Source organism: Scyliorhinus torazame, chromosome 14, assembly GCF_047496885.1.
Source record: "Scyliorhinus torazame isolate Kashiwa2021f chromosome 14, sScyTor2.1, whole genome shotgun sequence".
In the NCBI taxonomy this organism is placed as follows: domain Eukaryota; kingdom Metazoa; phylum Chordata; class Chondrichthyes; order Carcharhiniformes; family Scyliorhinidae; genus Scyliorhinus; species Scyliorhinus torazame.
The window spans coordinates 56,583,439-56,600,326 of NC_092720.1; the positions used below are offsets into that span (position 1 = coordinate 56,583,439).

The window sequence follows — 16,888 nt, forward strand, 5'->3', positions numbered from 1 at the left end:
GTGCTGTCCTTAGATGTTTTTGTGTAAGGTGTATGTATTTTCCAAACCTCAGAGGATTTTTCCTAATTTAAAGTAAATTCCAGCACCCGGACATTTGGTGATTTAAAAAATAAAGATGGCTATTTATTATCACACACTTTCCCTGGATGTTTAAAATGCAATGTCTCAATCATTCGTCTCACTCACATTATCTCACACACACAGATTAGGTGTAGATTAAGTTAAAGCCATTAAGTATAAAAATTGAATTTTAACTCGGTTTCTATGTCAATGCAGGCATGATGTCTTCTTGGCTGAGTTGATACTTTAGTTGGAGCGAAGGATGTTCACAAAGCTGTAAAGCCTCTTACTGACAAATAGCCAGTAAATTGCTTCTCAGGTGGACTTGGAAACTGGAATAAGTACTTTGGTTGCATTAAATGACTTTCAGCTATGATGATTTGGCTGTTTCCGATATTTCTGGTGCTTCAGACGTTTCTTCCTCTGCGGTATTTGCTTTATTCAGAGATTTTAAACTGCAATCTCTGAAAGTTAGTTTTAGTCACATGACCTCAGGGTTAACAGTCTGAGGTCCAGACCACATGATACAATGGCAACGGTCATTCACTTTCAGCTCTGCCCAATTTGAGCTCAGATATTCTCCTTTGTTCAATATGGCACTCAGAAATCAACAGTCTAGAGATCCCATATTCCTCAAATGCTGGCTTACCCTTAAACAGCGGGATCTTTAAACTTCGCATGTGGTTGCAAAGTACCCTTATTTAGGTCCATATTTAACTAAATATTGGCCACAGAATCAAATATTGTACACAGTTTACAATGTCCATCATCACAAGTTAATTTGCAGCTATCTTAACAGGTTTTGTGATCACTTTCACAAACAATGATCTTACAGTCTGTAATATCCAATATCCTCATGCTTGTACTGAGCATGACTAAACTTTCCCAAAATCTTTGGTGGTGCAAGCAGTATCAATGGTTCCATTTAAACATATCATTTATGCTTAATCTACCAAATGAACATCCTCCAGCTGAGTAATGTGAATATCCTACTATTTGTCAACTCATCAGATGTTCTCTAACTTTTCAAAGTTTGCCTATCAGTAATAACACCATACAAGTACAAACATACACATTAGGAGCAGGATTAGGCCATTCGGCCCCTTGAGCCTGCTCCTCCATTCAATAAGATCATGGCTGATCTGATTGTGGCCTCAACACTTTCCTTCTTACCCCCAATACCCTCCCTAAGAATCTATCTAATTCAATCTGAAAAATATTCAATGACCCTGCCTTCACCATTCTCAGGACAAGTGTGTTTCACAGACTCATGACTTTCTGAGGGAAAACATTTCTCCTCATCTCCGATTAAATGGGAGGCCCAATTCATGAAAATATGAATGACTGAAAAAATCTGCATGACACGGGCCTGTATAATAATACGGAATATTATTATGAAGTTTCCAGCAGTATAGATTAGCATTCTTCAGGGATATCATACGGCGTGTTTTGCTATTGAGAGAGAAGGGAAACTTATAATCTGTAGTAATGAATACTATAATGGGATGCATTTATATGGGTCGTGTTTTATGCTTGTTATTCCTATTCCTACTTTTAAAACCCCAAAGTGATTACATTTGTTCGTACTTGTAGCTCCTCACTGCAAATTACCTTCTCTTTATAGAGATGTACTAAAATGTACCAACTACTATGCCCCCTTCATACACATTTGTGATGTTCTTCAGCAAGGATTGATCATACACCAATAAATCCAGTTTTTAGAATTATGAACTGTCTCCATACTTACATTGTACTGGCGCAAGCAATATTTCAATTTATTTAGAGCCATTGTGCGGTCATCGCCCCAAACCACCAGCTTGGCAATCATTGGGTCATAATGCACAGAGACTTCATCACCTGAAAAGAAAGTGAACATGTACCATATCAACGAATAACTACTTTTGGAGAAAAAAAATAAAGGTACTTAAAACGAACAAAGATTTTATTATCTGGTGTAACTTCAATACCTTGTTTGACTCCAGTTTCAATTCTTGTAAAAGCATCTGCTACTGGTGTTGAAAGATGCAGCAAAGGCCCTGCTCCTGGCATAAAGTTATTACTTGGATCTTCTGCATAAATTCTTGCTTCAAATGCATGACCATTGACAGAGAGTTCTTCTTGTGTCATAGGAAGCTTCTCTCCAGCTGCCACCTTAAGTTTGAAGAAACAATTAATTTTCATTTCATAGGCATGATTCCTAGTTCCATTACTTATAGGTTACTCATTTCATACACATAATACGAAACACGCTAGCAACATGCAGTGCTTGTGTGCAACTTGATGCACACATTAACGGTCGACCATGTCTCCACAGAATTAATTCCTTACTGTGTTTACTTTCACTTATCAACACCCCTCCTTTTAGTGGGTCATGGGTCCATATTAATGGCAGGTTGTGAAACCCAAATGAATATATGGCAAGAATTTCCAAGGGGCAGCAACCATTGCCATTTTGCCACTGCACTCGAACTTTCCTGCCTTGATGGAGCTCCGGATTGTTTGTGGAGTCTTCTGAGCCCATCTTTACTAGAAATGCAGAGGGCTCCATTGTAGCGCTGCAGAATCGAGGAGACGACAGGCCAGGGTGGCACAGTGGTTAGCACTGCTGCCTCACAGTGCCAGAGACTAGAGTTTTGTTCAGGTCTTGGGTGACCTGACTGTGTGGAGTTTGAACATTCTCCCTATGTCTGGGTGGGATTCCTCCGGGTGCTCCAGTTTCCTCCCATAGTCCAAAGACTCAGGTTAGGTGGATTGGCCATGATAGAATTGCCCTTAGTGTCCAAAGATGTGCAGGTTAGGTGGGATTACTGGGTTGCAGGGAAGTGGGTCTGGGTGGGGTGCTCTTTCAGAGGATCGACGTAGACTCGATGGGCTGATTGGCCTCCTTCTGCACAGTGGGGATTCCATGGACACGCTTCCCTTCATGGCATAAGCTACTGTATGGCAAGCTTACCGATTGTGTGTGAATGTTGGTGAATGGATAAATGTTAGTGAATGGATAGGTGGGTGAGGTGGATAGGGAGATAAGTGGGCAAACTGGGTCGGTGGTCAAGGATGTACTCATGGGGTCTGGATGGAGTCGTAGGAGATCAGGGGGTCAGGATACCAGGAGCTAGACTAGGGCCGGGATTCTCTGAAAATGGGGCTGTGTCCCCATGCCCGCCGGATAAAAGGTGCGAATCATTTCAGACTATCCAGACTATTTTCAAAAAGTCCAGAGTGATTCTCCGACTTCAAGAGGGATAGCAGGGCCCCGGCGTGCAACGCGCAGCTCCTGCTGCCGATATGGGGCCCTGCACTTCTGGCCGTGGGTCCGCGCATGCGCGCGGTGGCCGTTTTCACGCCGGCCCCCACACAGCGAGCCGGCGTGGAAGATATATATATATATTTTTTTAATTTTAGAATATCCAATTCATTTTTTTCCAATTAAGAGGCAATTTACTGTGGCCAATCCACCTGTACGTCTGTACCCCTCCACGTCGCGGGGGGCCTCCACGGCGGGCAGGCCCGCGATCGGGGGCTACGGATCGGAGGGCACGCGTGCACGAGGGTCGACATATCTTCCGCACCGGGTGCAGCACGGTGGCGCAAGTGGTTAGCACGGTTGCCTCATGGCGCCGAGGGTCCGGGTTCGATCCCGGCTCTGGGTCACTTGTCTGTGTGGAGTTTGCACATTCTCCCTGTGTTTGCGTGGGTTTCGGCCCCACAACCCAAAAAGATGTGCAGGGTAGGTGGATTGGACATGCTAAATTGCCTCTTAATTGGAAAAAAAGAATTGGGTACTCAAATTTTTTTTAAAAATTACATTATGCGTCTAATATGACTTCTTTGGAATGATTTCACATTGGACTTCAAACGTTAACTCTTGTTTCTCTCATTGACAATGTTGCTAGACCTGTTGAGTTTTTCCAGCACTTTTGGTTTTTATTTCAGATTTCCAGAATTCAGTTTTGCTTTTACTTATACCATGAAGAACAGTCATCCTTACATTCCTTCGCAACTACGCTTCCCAAGTACAAATAACATCAACTCAGGAAAGTCTGCCAGATCTCTCACTGTTTCAAGACAAGCAACTGTCACAGTAAACATCCTCCATACTCATATAAAATATGTTTTAAATTAATCTCAGCACAAGATTTTAGCTAATGCCCAAGACATTTTCCCTAGATTCAAGTCTCTCAAGTTGAATTTCTACTTCAAATTTAGTGAACCAAATTCGATAGTATATCAAAAAGTGGAAAAGGCGACATTGAGTCAACACAATGGGGCACATTTTCATCCCATAGTTCACTTAAGCTGAGTGATAAACCAATTTTTGTAGTAGTCCTGACTTTATATTCTATTCAAAGATAGATATTTAAAGTTATTTGACATTTATTTAAAGCCAGCTTGAAGTTGGGTGTAACAATTAAACACTAATGGTCAACTACTTCAGCCTGTTTTATGGTGTACAGAACTTGCGACTTCAATTTATCCTCTCTCTTCATGTAATATTCGTATTGTCCATGGTTTGCTAATCATGGCTCCAAGATTCCACGTTATCACAATGGGGCAAGAAGAAGCAGTTCTCAAAAACTACAGGGCTTTTCACATTAACTTCATTTAAGCCTACTTGTGACAATAAGCGATTATTATTATAATTACTTTTCCCCTCAGCCTTCCTGTAATCATGACCTACAGGTTCAAGCCTAATAGAACATGAACCATGGGGAACAGCTGTTCTCACCCACCCGAAGCTGCCATTCAACAAGATCAGTTCCGGTTATCATCTCAGTGACTGGGTGCTCCACCTGCAGTCGTGTGTTCATTTCCATGAAATAAAAATTATGCTGAGAGTCCATGATAAATTCCACCGTCCCTGAAAACAAAAAGTGATTAGATTGCAAATTCAGAGATTTTCAATATATTTCAATATTTGATTTTGGCCACCCTTGCAGTGTAGAATCATGACAGCACAGGCATGTAGTTTGTTTGCTTAAGCAAATGATTCATTTGCACAACATTTCCCAAAACAACTCATCCACAAAGTATCATTGCACCTGTATCTAGATGCACGTTCATATGAAAATGGCAGTAATATCCATTTTCCTGCACGTACACCATTGACAATTTGTAGAAATGTTCGAGATAAACAGATGTAAAATAAGGTGTGAAAATCATCAAATTGCAGGAAATATTACTGAGAAAGCCAGCTAAATATATTTTGTTCAAAGGCAATTAAAGGCATTTAAGGCATTAAAGACACACTTGCAGAATAAATTAGATAACTACTCAGACTAGAGAGGGCTATACAAATACAACCGACAGCTGAAATTCAAAAGTATGAGCACATAACACTGGAGCAGAAACTGAAAAAAGGATTGCTATTGGTTCAAAAAATGTATCAATCCAACAAATGAAAAGGAACAGTCGCATTCAAGAGTATCTCATGACATCACCCTAGGTCATCCATTATTCTGAGGAAACTGATGAATCTCATGGAAGAACCCTGAAATGGAATTATTTAGAAAATAAATAAAATAAAATTTTCATGACTAGGACTCATCTGATGTACTTCCCCATTTAATTGCATTCCCTTTTAAGTTCTGAAGTGTTGTTAAATGTTTTCGTTGCGAGATATCCATAAATGGTGAGACACTGCCAATGTTTGGCATGATTTCATGATTTTTCTTTTGTGGCATGCGGACGTCACTGGCTTGGCCAGCATTTGCTGCCCATCCCTAGTTGCCCCTGAGAAGGTAGTGTGAGCTGCCTTCTTGAACCGTTGCAGTCCCTGAAGTGTAGATACACCCACAGTGCTGTTAGGGAGGGGGTTCCAGGATTTTGATACAGTGAAGGAACGGTGATATATTTCCAAGTAAGGATGGCGAGTGTCCAGGTGGTGCTGTTGCCAGGTATATGCTGAACATGTCTTTCTAGCTGGTAGCGACCATGGGTATGGAAGGTGCCATCTAAGAAGTCTTGGTGAGTTCCTGCAGTGCATCTTGTAGATGGTACACACTGCTGCCACTCTGCGTCGATGGTGGAGGGAGTGAATGTTTATGAGATGGGATGCCAATCAAGTGTGCTGCCTTGTCCTGAATAATGTCGAGCTTCTTCAGTGTTGATGGAACTGCATTCATCCAGGCTTTACTCAGGATATTACAGTCTGTCAGGGGTGCAGTTCATGAAGTGACACAGTGAGTAGTTACTTTGCATATCTCAATAAAACATATGGTGCACTGCTAATAAAATGACAGTGCATGATGAGGCTATTATCTAAAATAAGTTGGCTTAGTTGATATCAAATGCATTTTGCAGGTCACATTATTTTTATTGACGATTTCAGTTTCCATTTAATGCAAACCTAGCTGTGAAGCCAGTAGTGGCAAGGTCACCATATTCATATATTAAAGTTGCTGAATAAGGTTCAATTTCTAGGACTTTTGCTATTTCTGAAAGAGGGAGCGAGGGGTTCAAGGAAAAGTGAGATAAATTTTGAACCTCTTTGAAGCTCCAAAGAAAATGTGGTTTACTTCTGATTCAATTAACAATAAGCAATGATAAACAGGAATTACAAAAGTGGAAATAATGTACATTATAATAAAAGATTTTCAATACAAATGAGTTCAATCAAGTTAACAAAAGAATAATTAAGATTGGGAAATCAAGGCAAGGTCAGGGGACTATGCATACCACCATGTACCTCCTTTCGAAAAAAATATAGGAGAAAACAAAATACGTTCGGAATTGGTGATTATATGACATCCACAAATGATGCAGAGCTTTAAAAAGCCTGCAATTTGAATATAAATGAAAGGCCAAGGGAAGTAAGGATTTCACAAGTTTGCAGTCTTACACGTGTCCTGAAATGTGTTTTCGAAAAACTGGGGATGCAAGGAACAAAGTTATACCTAATGACACATTTGGAATTGAAGCAAGCAAGGAAACAAAGTTCAGAAGCATTGGCAAAGTTCAGAAGTATTTATCTAAAGATAACTTGGGATGCCAGAAATGAAAGAGGAACTAGCCATCAGAAGACCAAACTTTCCACGTATCCTGTCCAGGAGTGCAAGAAACTACGAGAAGAACCTCTCGAGATGTAGAAACAATATTCTAATTCTTGATGAACTGGGCTTTAAAATGTCAGATGGTCACTTAAAATTTCTAATGAATGAAAAAAGTATGTGTGTGAAACTTATCAATTGACTTAGCCTGATTCTATTTTAAGAGTTAGCTACAGATATTTAAACTCATTCGGTTCCCCAGCTTACCAGCCTGGATGACTTAACTTCTTTATCTCTGAATCAGATGCTCCTATTTATGGTATTTTTATGTTGTCGTAGAAGCATTACTGAGTGACCACATAAGAATTCTACAGCAAAGTTTATATACCAAGCTTTCTTTGTCCTATCAACCTGATACAAAAGAAATGCAAGTGACACAACAACAACTTGCATTTGTATAGTATCTCAGGACATTTCAGGGAGGGAATCCAAAAACTTAACAGTCTAAGCAGCTGATGACAGCTCCCAATATGCAACACTGGAAATTGGGGATGTACAAGAGTCCCGAATTAGAGAAGCACGGAGATATTGGAAGGTTGCAGTACTGGAAAAGGTAAAAGAGATAAAGAAAGGGCAAGGCTTATAAAGCGATTTGATGACAATATGTTGCCTGACTGCGAGCCAATATAGGTCAATGAACATGAAACATGGCACGATTTAGGATGCATATAGCAGGTTTGGTTGAGTTGAAGTTTACAGAGGGTGGAAGGTCGGACACTGGCAAAGAGAGCAGTGGAATAATTGGAACTAAACAGAAAATGCTGGATAAACTCAGCAGGTCTGGCAGCAGAAACAATTCCAACTCAAGTCCATGGGGCATAGATATGGTTTAGTCATTCATCACCAAATCTCTACTTGGTGTTGCTCTCCTCTGCCAAAATTGTTCATTATTCCAACATCATCCTGGAATACAAAGGTTACCTCCAACATCTCTACCATTACAAACCATCTGCTTAGACCCCTGCCCCCACCACCTTCTTCATCTTCACCTCCAACAGTAAGTGTGAGGATTTCATGGACTCTTTGCCAGTAAGATTGAGACCTCAACTACCTCCTTTTGTTCTCATGTCGCCTGGCCAAGTTTTCCCTAAAGTTTCTCCCTTGTCCTGATCCTGGACGTGTAGCTTGTTCCAAGTTTCTCTATCTTCTCTTATGCCCTCTCTGAGTTCATCTTGTCTATGAGACCCACTCACTGCTCCCAATGACGAGACAGAGTATAGGAATGAGATAGAGAATCTGCTGAACTGGTGCGACGACAATAATCTCTCCCTCAATGTCAACAAAACGAAGGAGATTGTCATCGACTTCAGGAAGCGTAGTGGAGAACATGCCCCTGTCTACATTAATGGGAACGAAGTAGAAAGGGTCGAGAGCTTCAAGTTTTTAGGTGTACAGATCACCAACAGCCTGTCCTGGTCCCCCATGCCGACACTATAGTTAAGAAAGCCCACCCACCTGTCCTCAGAAGACTAAGGAAATTTGGCATGTCAGCTACGACCCTCACCAACTTCTACAGATGCACCATGGAAAGCATTCTTTCTGGTTGTATCACAACTTGGTATGGAGCCTGCTCTGCCCAAGACCGCAGGAAACTACAAAAGGTCGTTAACGTAGCCCAGTCCATCACGCAAACCAGCCTCCCATCCATTGACTCTATCTATAATTCCCGCTGCCTCAGAAAGGCAGCCAGCAGAATTAAGGACCCCACGCACTCTGGACATACTCTCTGCCACCTTCTTCCGCCAGGAAAAAGATACCAAAGTTTGAGGTCACGTACCAACCGACTCAAGAACAGCTTCTTCCCTACTGCCATCAGACTTTTGAATGGACCTACCTCGTATTAAGTTAATCTTTTCTCTACACCTTGCTATAACTGTAACATTATATTCTGCAGTCTCTCCTTGCTTCCCTATGTACGGTATGCATTGTTTGTACAGCATGCAAGAAGCAATACTTTTCACTGTCTACTAATACATGTGCCAATAATAAATCAAATCAAATCAAAGCCTTATTCCCACGAAACTGCTGACCATCCAACCTCCCCTTCTGGCCACCATGTTAGTTGATATTGTCAATGGTTCCCTTTCCTCAGTGCCCTTCTTCCCTTCAAATCTGCTGTCATCAGCCCTCTCCTCAAAAAACGCACCTTTGACCGCTTGATTCTTGAAAAATACCATCTCATCTTGACTCTCCCATCATAAAGTCCTTAAATGTGCTGTCAGTTCCCAAAACCATGCCTGCCTTTTTTGAAATTCCATGTTTAAACCATTCCAATTAGGTTTCTGCCCTTGCCACCGTACTGAACGGGCCTTTACCAAAATCACAATTTACATCCTTTGTGACTGTGACCGTGGTAAACCATTCCTACTTATCTCCCTTGACCTGCCAGTAGGTTCAAAATGATTGACCTCACAATCCTTTCCTCTGTCATCCAGTTGGGCGGGACTGCACTCACCCGGTTTCATTGTTATCTATCCAGTATGAGAATCATCTGCAATGGCTTTTCTTCTCACTGTGGTGCCATTACCTCTGGTGTTCCCAAAGGATCTATATTTGCCCCCTTTGTATGCTCCCGCTAAGGCACATCATCTGAAAAAATGTCAGGTTCCACATGTGCATTGACAACACTCAGCTCTACCTGACCATCAACCCTCTCGACCACTCCACTTTCCCTAATTTGTCATACTGATTGGCCAAAAGCTAGTGTCGATAACCGTAAATTTCTTGCAATTAAACATTGGAAATACAGATACCACTGTTTTCAGTACTGGCTTCGAACTCAGTTCCCTGGTCTCTGTCTCCATCCATCTTAATGGGCAGCATGGTGACACAGCGGTTAGCACTGCTGCCTCACAGCGGCAGGGACCCAGGTTCAATTCTGGCCTCAGGTGACTGTCTGTGTCGAGTTTGTCTATGCTCCGGTTTCCTCCCACAGTCCAAAGATGTGCAGCTTAGGTGGATTGGCCATGCTAAATTGCCGCTTAGTGTCCAAAACGTTAGGTGGGGTTACGGGGAAAGGGTGGAGGCGTGGGCTTGAGTGAGGTGCTCTTCCCAAGGGCCGTGCAGACTCAATGAGCCAAATGGTCTCCTTCTGCACTATAAATTCAATGAATCTATGACTAATATGGTCACCGTACAAATCGATAACTTTTAAAGAGAAACTCAAACTTCCAATTAACAATTTCATGTTGAGAGAGTTAAAGGTTATCGTCACAGAGATCACAAGATCTCTCACCATGGCTCTCTTCGAGATCAGCAGTGAGAACTGTAGCTTCACTGCAGACCACAAAATCCAAGCCAAAGTTCCCATTCCTCATAGATGATGTGAGAATCACACTGTGAGAGCTGAAAAATGACATGTCAAGATTTCACATTTTAAAACTTTTACTGTGCCAAATAATGAAAAATAAATCCTATTGACTAAATGCTATTTTATTTTGTAGGCAACTTATACTCTAAACTATAGAAGAAATTCCCGATTTAACTTTAGCACCACTGGCAATCTCCTGCTACAGTTATACATTACACTGTCACTTAAGTGGACATTTCAGCCTTCAGGAACCAGTCTGAAATTATCCTCAGCTTCTGAAGGTTTATTTCCTTTTCTCTTTCTCAGCCGGGTAATGTTAAAGCCCCGAACTGACTTTCGCTATGAGGATTACAATGTAGATTCTGTCCCTCTAGGAGAATCTTCCAGCCTCATTGAAGTCCTCATAATTTCAAACTTCAATCTGAGCGTGCGTCCCACCCATGTTCCGTGTTGTAAACAACGAGCCAGCATTTTCTCTGCTTCAGGTGCAGGCCTGTTTCTTTCTCCTGATCTCTCTGCCTCTCAGATGGATGCAGACCACACCAAACAAAAAATACCGTCTGTCCGAGATGCTCATGGATTTGAAGGAAAGCCTGTAACCTGATTTGAAAAGTGGTTTCCTTTTCTCTCTTCCCCATGGGATCATGAAACACATTGGGCGAGATTCTCTGACCCCCCGCTGGGTCGGAGAATCGCCGGGGGCTGGCGTGAATCCCGCCCCTGCCGGTTGCCGAATTCTCCACCACCGGATATTCGGCGGGGGCGGGAATCGCACCGCGCCGGTTGGCGGGCCACCCCCCACAATTCTCTGGCCCGGATGGGCCGAAGTCCCGCCGCTAAAATGCCTGTCCCGCCGGCGTAGATTAAACCACCTACCTTACTGGCGGGACAAGGCGGCGCGGGCGGGCTCCGGGGTTCTGGGGGGGGGCGCGGGGCGATCTGGCCCCGGGGGGTGCCCCCACGGTGGCCTGGCCCGCGATCGGGGCCCACCGATCCACGGGTGGGCCTGTGCCGTGGGGGCACTCTTTCCCTTCCGCCTTCGCCACGGTCTCCACCATGGCGGAGGTGGAAGAAACTCTCTCCACTGCGCATGCGCGGGAATGCCGTCAGCGGCCGCTAACGCTCCCGCGCAAGCGCCGCCCGGAGATGTCATTTCCGCGCCAGCTGGCGGGGCAGCAAAGGCCTTTTCCGCCAGCTGGCGGGGCGGAAATTCGTCCGGCGCCGACCTAGCCCCTTAAGGTTGGGGCTCGGCACCCAAATATGCGGAGCATTCCGCACCTTTGGGGCGGCGTGATGCCCAACTGATTTGCGCCGTTTTGGGCGCCAGTCGGCGGACATCGCGCCGGTTCCGGAGAATTTCGGCCATTAGCTTTACATTCAAGTAGAAATGCTAATTAGTTATCATTGATCCCAACTCCCTTTCATCAAATATGCAAATTATTAGTTTACAGCATAACTGTTTACAATAAGATACCTAATACATCTCTCTGGAACGGGAGAATGCTTTGCATCTAGTCAGGGTATACCCAGAGACTGTGCTTGAAATAGCTTGCACATTCCTCTGAGTAAAACAATTTGAGTCCCCTTAGCTCGCTAACAGTCAAAGCACCTACCATCAGGCAGATTGTACAATAGGTTACATGGCCCCCATTCATTTACCGTAAATTTAAAGCTCTAGTCCCAAAATAAAATTACCTTAAAAAAACAAGATATAGTTTGAATACATATTAATCTTATAAACCTCACGACTGCAACAAACTCCGACCCAAATATTTGAGGATCAGCCTGAAAGTTCACAACCTTGGTAGTGTATTTGATTCCAAAATGAGCTTCAGACCTCATACCTGCACCATTACCAAGATCTTGATGATAAAACAGAAAATACTGGACAATCTCAGTAGGTCTGACAGCATCTGTGGAGACAGAAGAGAGCTAACATTTTGAGTCTGGATGACTCTTTGTTGAAGCTGGAGAGAACTGGAAATAGTGTCAGAGTTATACTGTTGTGGGGAGGGCATGGAGCAGTGTGACTGGATAGAGGACCAGCGATAGATGGAGATTGACAAACATGTCGTGGACAGAAACACAAAGGCAATGTAAATGGGAGTGATTAAGGTTTAGAAGGATGCTGATTAGTGGCACTCGACGCATGAAGTGGGAACAGTGCCAGGAAGGGCACCCATGTCAGATCAGCTGCCCGACCATGTCCCACCATTAGGGAATGTTTTCAACAGTAGGACCAGCCTCTAACAGTTTTCCTGCGACAGGAAAGCGAGAAACAAATTTAATTATTGAAATGCCCTAATGAAGGTCAATTTATCAGGCTGTCAGGAATTTGCCAATGGCAAATCAACCCCTTCCTGTGAAGCTGGTTGGGGGTGGGGGATTTGTACAAACAAATATTCACATAAGGTAGCCCCGGGCCCCAATGATTATTCCGGACAGGTTTCCCACTTCAGCAATCTAATTTTTCTTGTTTAAAAAAAACATTTCTTCAGCCAACTTAGTTGCATCTTCTTCAACAGAGGCCACCATTTGGAGCTGCAAAGGCTGCTGGCCCTCTGATTGGGTGGGCAGATCTGGAAAGTGGGGGGCCTTCATAAACTGGACAACATCAGCGGCAGCTTATTCACGAGCTGCCAGCCATAAATGTAAGTCTCACAGGCTGGGCTTACTTGAGTTTTTTGGAAAGAAATCTGCCCAGTAACTCGGTTTCTATCGCCATAGATATTGCCAGACCTGCTGAGTACTTCCAGCAAAGACTGCCAGCATCCAACCCTATAATATTCTGATTCTGTTCCTGCTTCCCTGCTGGAACTCTCATCCATACCTAAGCTCCCTATAGACTAGACTATTCCAATGCTAGTCTGAATGGTCTCCTATCTTGCACCCTTCATTAACTCGGGTTCATTTAAAACGTCGCTGCCTGTATCCTAATTCACACCAAGTTTACTACTGTAACTGCTGGACTTCCTAGACTGGCAATACCTTGACTTTAACTTTCCATTCTTATGCCTATATCCTTAATCACCTCCTGCCCTGCAACCCTCCAAGATATCTTCAGTATCCCAATTCTGGCCTTTTGCACATGTCCTATTTTAATTGCCCCACCACTGCTGTCCTCGCTTTAAGCTGCCTAGTCTCCAAGTTTTGGAATTCCCTCCCTAGGCCTCACTTTTCCTCCTTGAAATCGCTCCTTTAAACATACCTCTTTGACCAAGCTTTTGGTGATCTGTTCTAATATCTCCTTATGTAGCTCGGTGTCAAAATTTGTTTGAAGCACTTTTAGATGTTTTATTATGTTTAAAGCGCTATATAAATGCAAGAGGTTGTTGTTGGTCACGCTCCTCCCTGCTCAGCTCCTATTTGCACTGCGCCCCTATAAACAGAAGAACATCAAATTAGAAGTTTCCACTGAATAATTTTTGCCTATCGGCAGCTGATCCAAAAAGGCATCAGCAATGTTAGGGGAGCAGGCTGCCTACACCATCTTTCTGGCTCTCAACTGTACCTCTGTAGACTCTAGACTTCCTTAGGTCAATGAGGGTCCAATCCTTTCATTCGTGCCGAGAGTTTACTTACCAGCTCCTACATAACTAACAGCTTTAGCAGCTTGGACTGCAGCTTCGCCGAGTCTTCTCCTCACCTCCAGGCTAATTCCAGGCTACAATTGTAAAGGAGCAAGTTCAAGAAAAGTTATTTACGATGTGTATCCACAAGATGCTTAAAGAACGGAAAAAAATGTTTGCTTTAAGTTTCATTTATTAAAACATTAATGCAGTTATCGTAGTGCAGTTGCAATGCGACCGGATGAATAGTTCAGAATTCAAGCCTAATAATCCAGTCAACACAATTTCAAATCCCACCATGCCAGTTCGAAAATTTGAATTCCGTTAAAAATAAACCTGGAAACAAGCAAAATGTTGCTCTCAGTATAATTTACAAAAGTTAAACTGGTTCACAAATAATCTTTAGTTTGGGCCTATTGGTCACTTCAGTCCCACAACAATGTAGTTGCCGGTAAGCTGCCCTTTGAAGTTGCCGAGCGAGCCACGAAGGTGTATTAAACTACTGAACAAAAGGCCCACCTCTCCCTTCACAGTGCAAGTAGGGATGGGCAATAAATGCTGAGCATTGGGAGAGTGAATCTTATAAAGAACTTTATCATAAATTCCTTCATGAAATATTGTTTTGAGATATAGAAATATCTGATTCCCAATAAGGGCATAGTGGATTTTAAAGTGCTATGCATGATTTGCACAAAAAAACCCTATGCATTTAAAACTGACTAACCTTTTCAGTCTTTACAAATTGATTTTGAGGGTGTAGCTCCTTTAGGCTATACTGATCTTCACTGCCCCATTTTCTTCATGACAATCAGGACTAATCCTGAACTCCATTAAGATCATTCATTTATTGGTTGTTGGGAGGTCTTTCCTAGTGAATCAAGCTGGTTGTATGAACCTCGCATTCCAGGTATAGAATCATAGAATCCCCACTCTGCAGGAGGAGACCATTCAACCCATCAAATCTGCACCGACCCTTGGAAAAAGCACCCTACCCAGGCCCACTGCTCCACGCCCCCCTATAACTGGTTTCCCTAATTCACTCACTACGGGGATATCTATTATTAGCAAACCTGTACCCCACATGTTTTTCATGCATGAGATTCACAAAGAAATTATGCCAGATCTATGATGTACATTGTACCAGAGAAAAGAGAGTGGGTCAGAATTATAGAGCACGAAGTTTCAACAGTGACTCACATGTATTTGATTAGTATTTGATTCCCTATCAGGGAAGTCAGGGACATGGAGATTAACTGCAGCACTTGTGTAAACCATCCAACACATTTAGAGGACAAGTTGCGTAAACACTAGCTATAAGGTAGAGACTGCAAATTGGGTTTGTCTCACACCAGAATTCCATACATCGGGAGCAAAAGGATTGCTTATGGAATCCACAAAGTGATGGATTGGGCCTTTGGATGTGCATCTGGATCATGTATGGAATACCTATTATTTATAAAATGGCATTAAATAAAATACAATTGAAATGCATCATCAGAGTCTTAAATACATGCTTAAAAAAGTCACTGGGGCACAGTTTCAGCTTGGATACAAATCAGTGAATCCGGATGCAAAATATAGTTTTACCATAAACAGTATACAGTTTAATCACAGTGTTTAGTTTACCACCTAGAAGTAACCCAATATTAAATACTGAAAATGACTTTAAAAATTATACTGAACAATTTACTAGTTATGCTGGTGTGCAGTGCCAGTTTCTTGGTAAATTTGAAAAATATACTTAAAAGCTTTTATAACATGCCTATTTATGCCCTGCAGCCTAAAAGGGTAATTGATTTTTAGAATCTTCTCGCAAGCCCATTAAAATGGATGCAATTTGTGGAAAATTCCACCGATGATTAATTCAATCTGGGACAGTTGTTGGTTTTGATTGTGGATCCAGCTTCGTATGCAAAAGGTTGTGGAAACCCAATTTGGGTGAACATAATCTGCACTTAAAATTTTGCAATCTTTTGTGTTGGTTTGGCCATATTTGGGCAAATTGTGCCGAAAGAAACCAGCGGAATGTCGTGGGAACTCCTGCTTATATTTAAACTGTCCAAATTCAAATTTATATACATGTTGAAATAATTTACCCCAGGTGCTTCTTCAATAATTTTCTGATGTCTTCTTTGTACGCTGCAGTCTCTCTCAAACAAATAAACAGCATTGCCATACTGGTCTCCAAACACTTGTACTTCTACATGTCTGAAACAAAGAACAAACCTCTGTTAAATCCACCAGAACATGAAAGGAAGCTGCAGGGTCAGGTATAACTCACTTTTCTTCTCCCTACATCTTATGCTCGTTATTAGCAGTTGATGGTGGCATTTAGCAAACTGGATTTTATTCTGCGTCATTTTTTTGAAGAATGGTGTGATCATATTTAAACTGATGCATAGTACTGCATTTATGACATTCAAAATTATATAATTTAGCTCAAAAAAGTGCATAATTTCAGATTGGAAGCTGCATACCTGGGAGTGTCTACAAACTTTTCTATCAGCATAACATCATCATTGAAGGACTTCTTTGCTTCTCTCCGTGCAGATTCCAGTTGTTCAAGGAAATCAGCCTTTGTTTGAGCAATGCGCATACCCTAAGCCCAGATAAAAAGGAAATTAATTAAAAATATGAATCTGTGTGATACACACACAGCATAAGATGGTACCTTAGTGACAAGGCAATTTTCCCAGAACCTATACTCACATGTAATTAATACCATAACACTACAGATATTGTTGAATGTAGAGCCCAATTTTCCTTGGCCTAATAGCCTGGGCTCACCCGCTTCCAAGACGTCAAGGGGCAGAGAAAGGGGTAAAGATCTGTAATGCTGTATTTCCACCAATGTTCCCTCCAAACTGTGCGTAGGAGAGGGTCATGATAAAAACACCATGGTG

The 16,888-nt window shown here is 42.4% G+C and overlaps 1 protein-coding gene across 2 annotated transcripts in view; it reads right to left on the minus strand.

Moving 5' to 3' along the window:
- Positions 1–16,888, minus strand: part of mccc1 (methylcrotonyl-CoA carboxylase subunit) — a 79,005-nt gene that overhangs the window by 25,113 nt on the left and 37,004 nt on the right. For both annotated transcript variants that reach the window (XM_072474217.1, XM_072474218.1), the window contains exons 7-12: positions 16,463–16,584; positions 16,082–16,193; positions 13,999–14,080; positions 4,791–4,918; positions 2,028–2,211; positions 1,808–1,917 (exon numbers count right to left, since the gene is read on the minus strand). In XM_072474217.1, the coding sequence (XP_072330318.1) occupies positions 1,808–1,917; positions 2,028–2,211; positions 4,791–4,918; positions 13,999–14,080; positions 16,082–16,193; positions 16,463–16,584 (738 nt within the window). The remainder of the gene's footprint in view (positions 1–1,807; positions 1,918–2,027; positions 2,212–4,790; positions 4,919–13,998; positions 14,081–16,081; positions 16,194–16,462; positions 16,585–16,888) is intronic.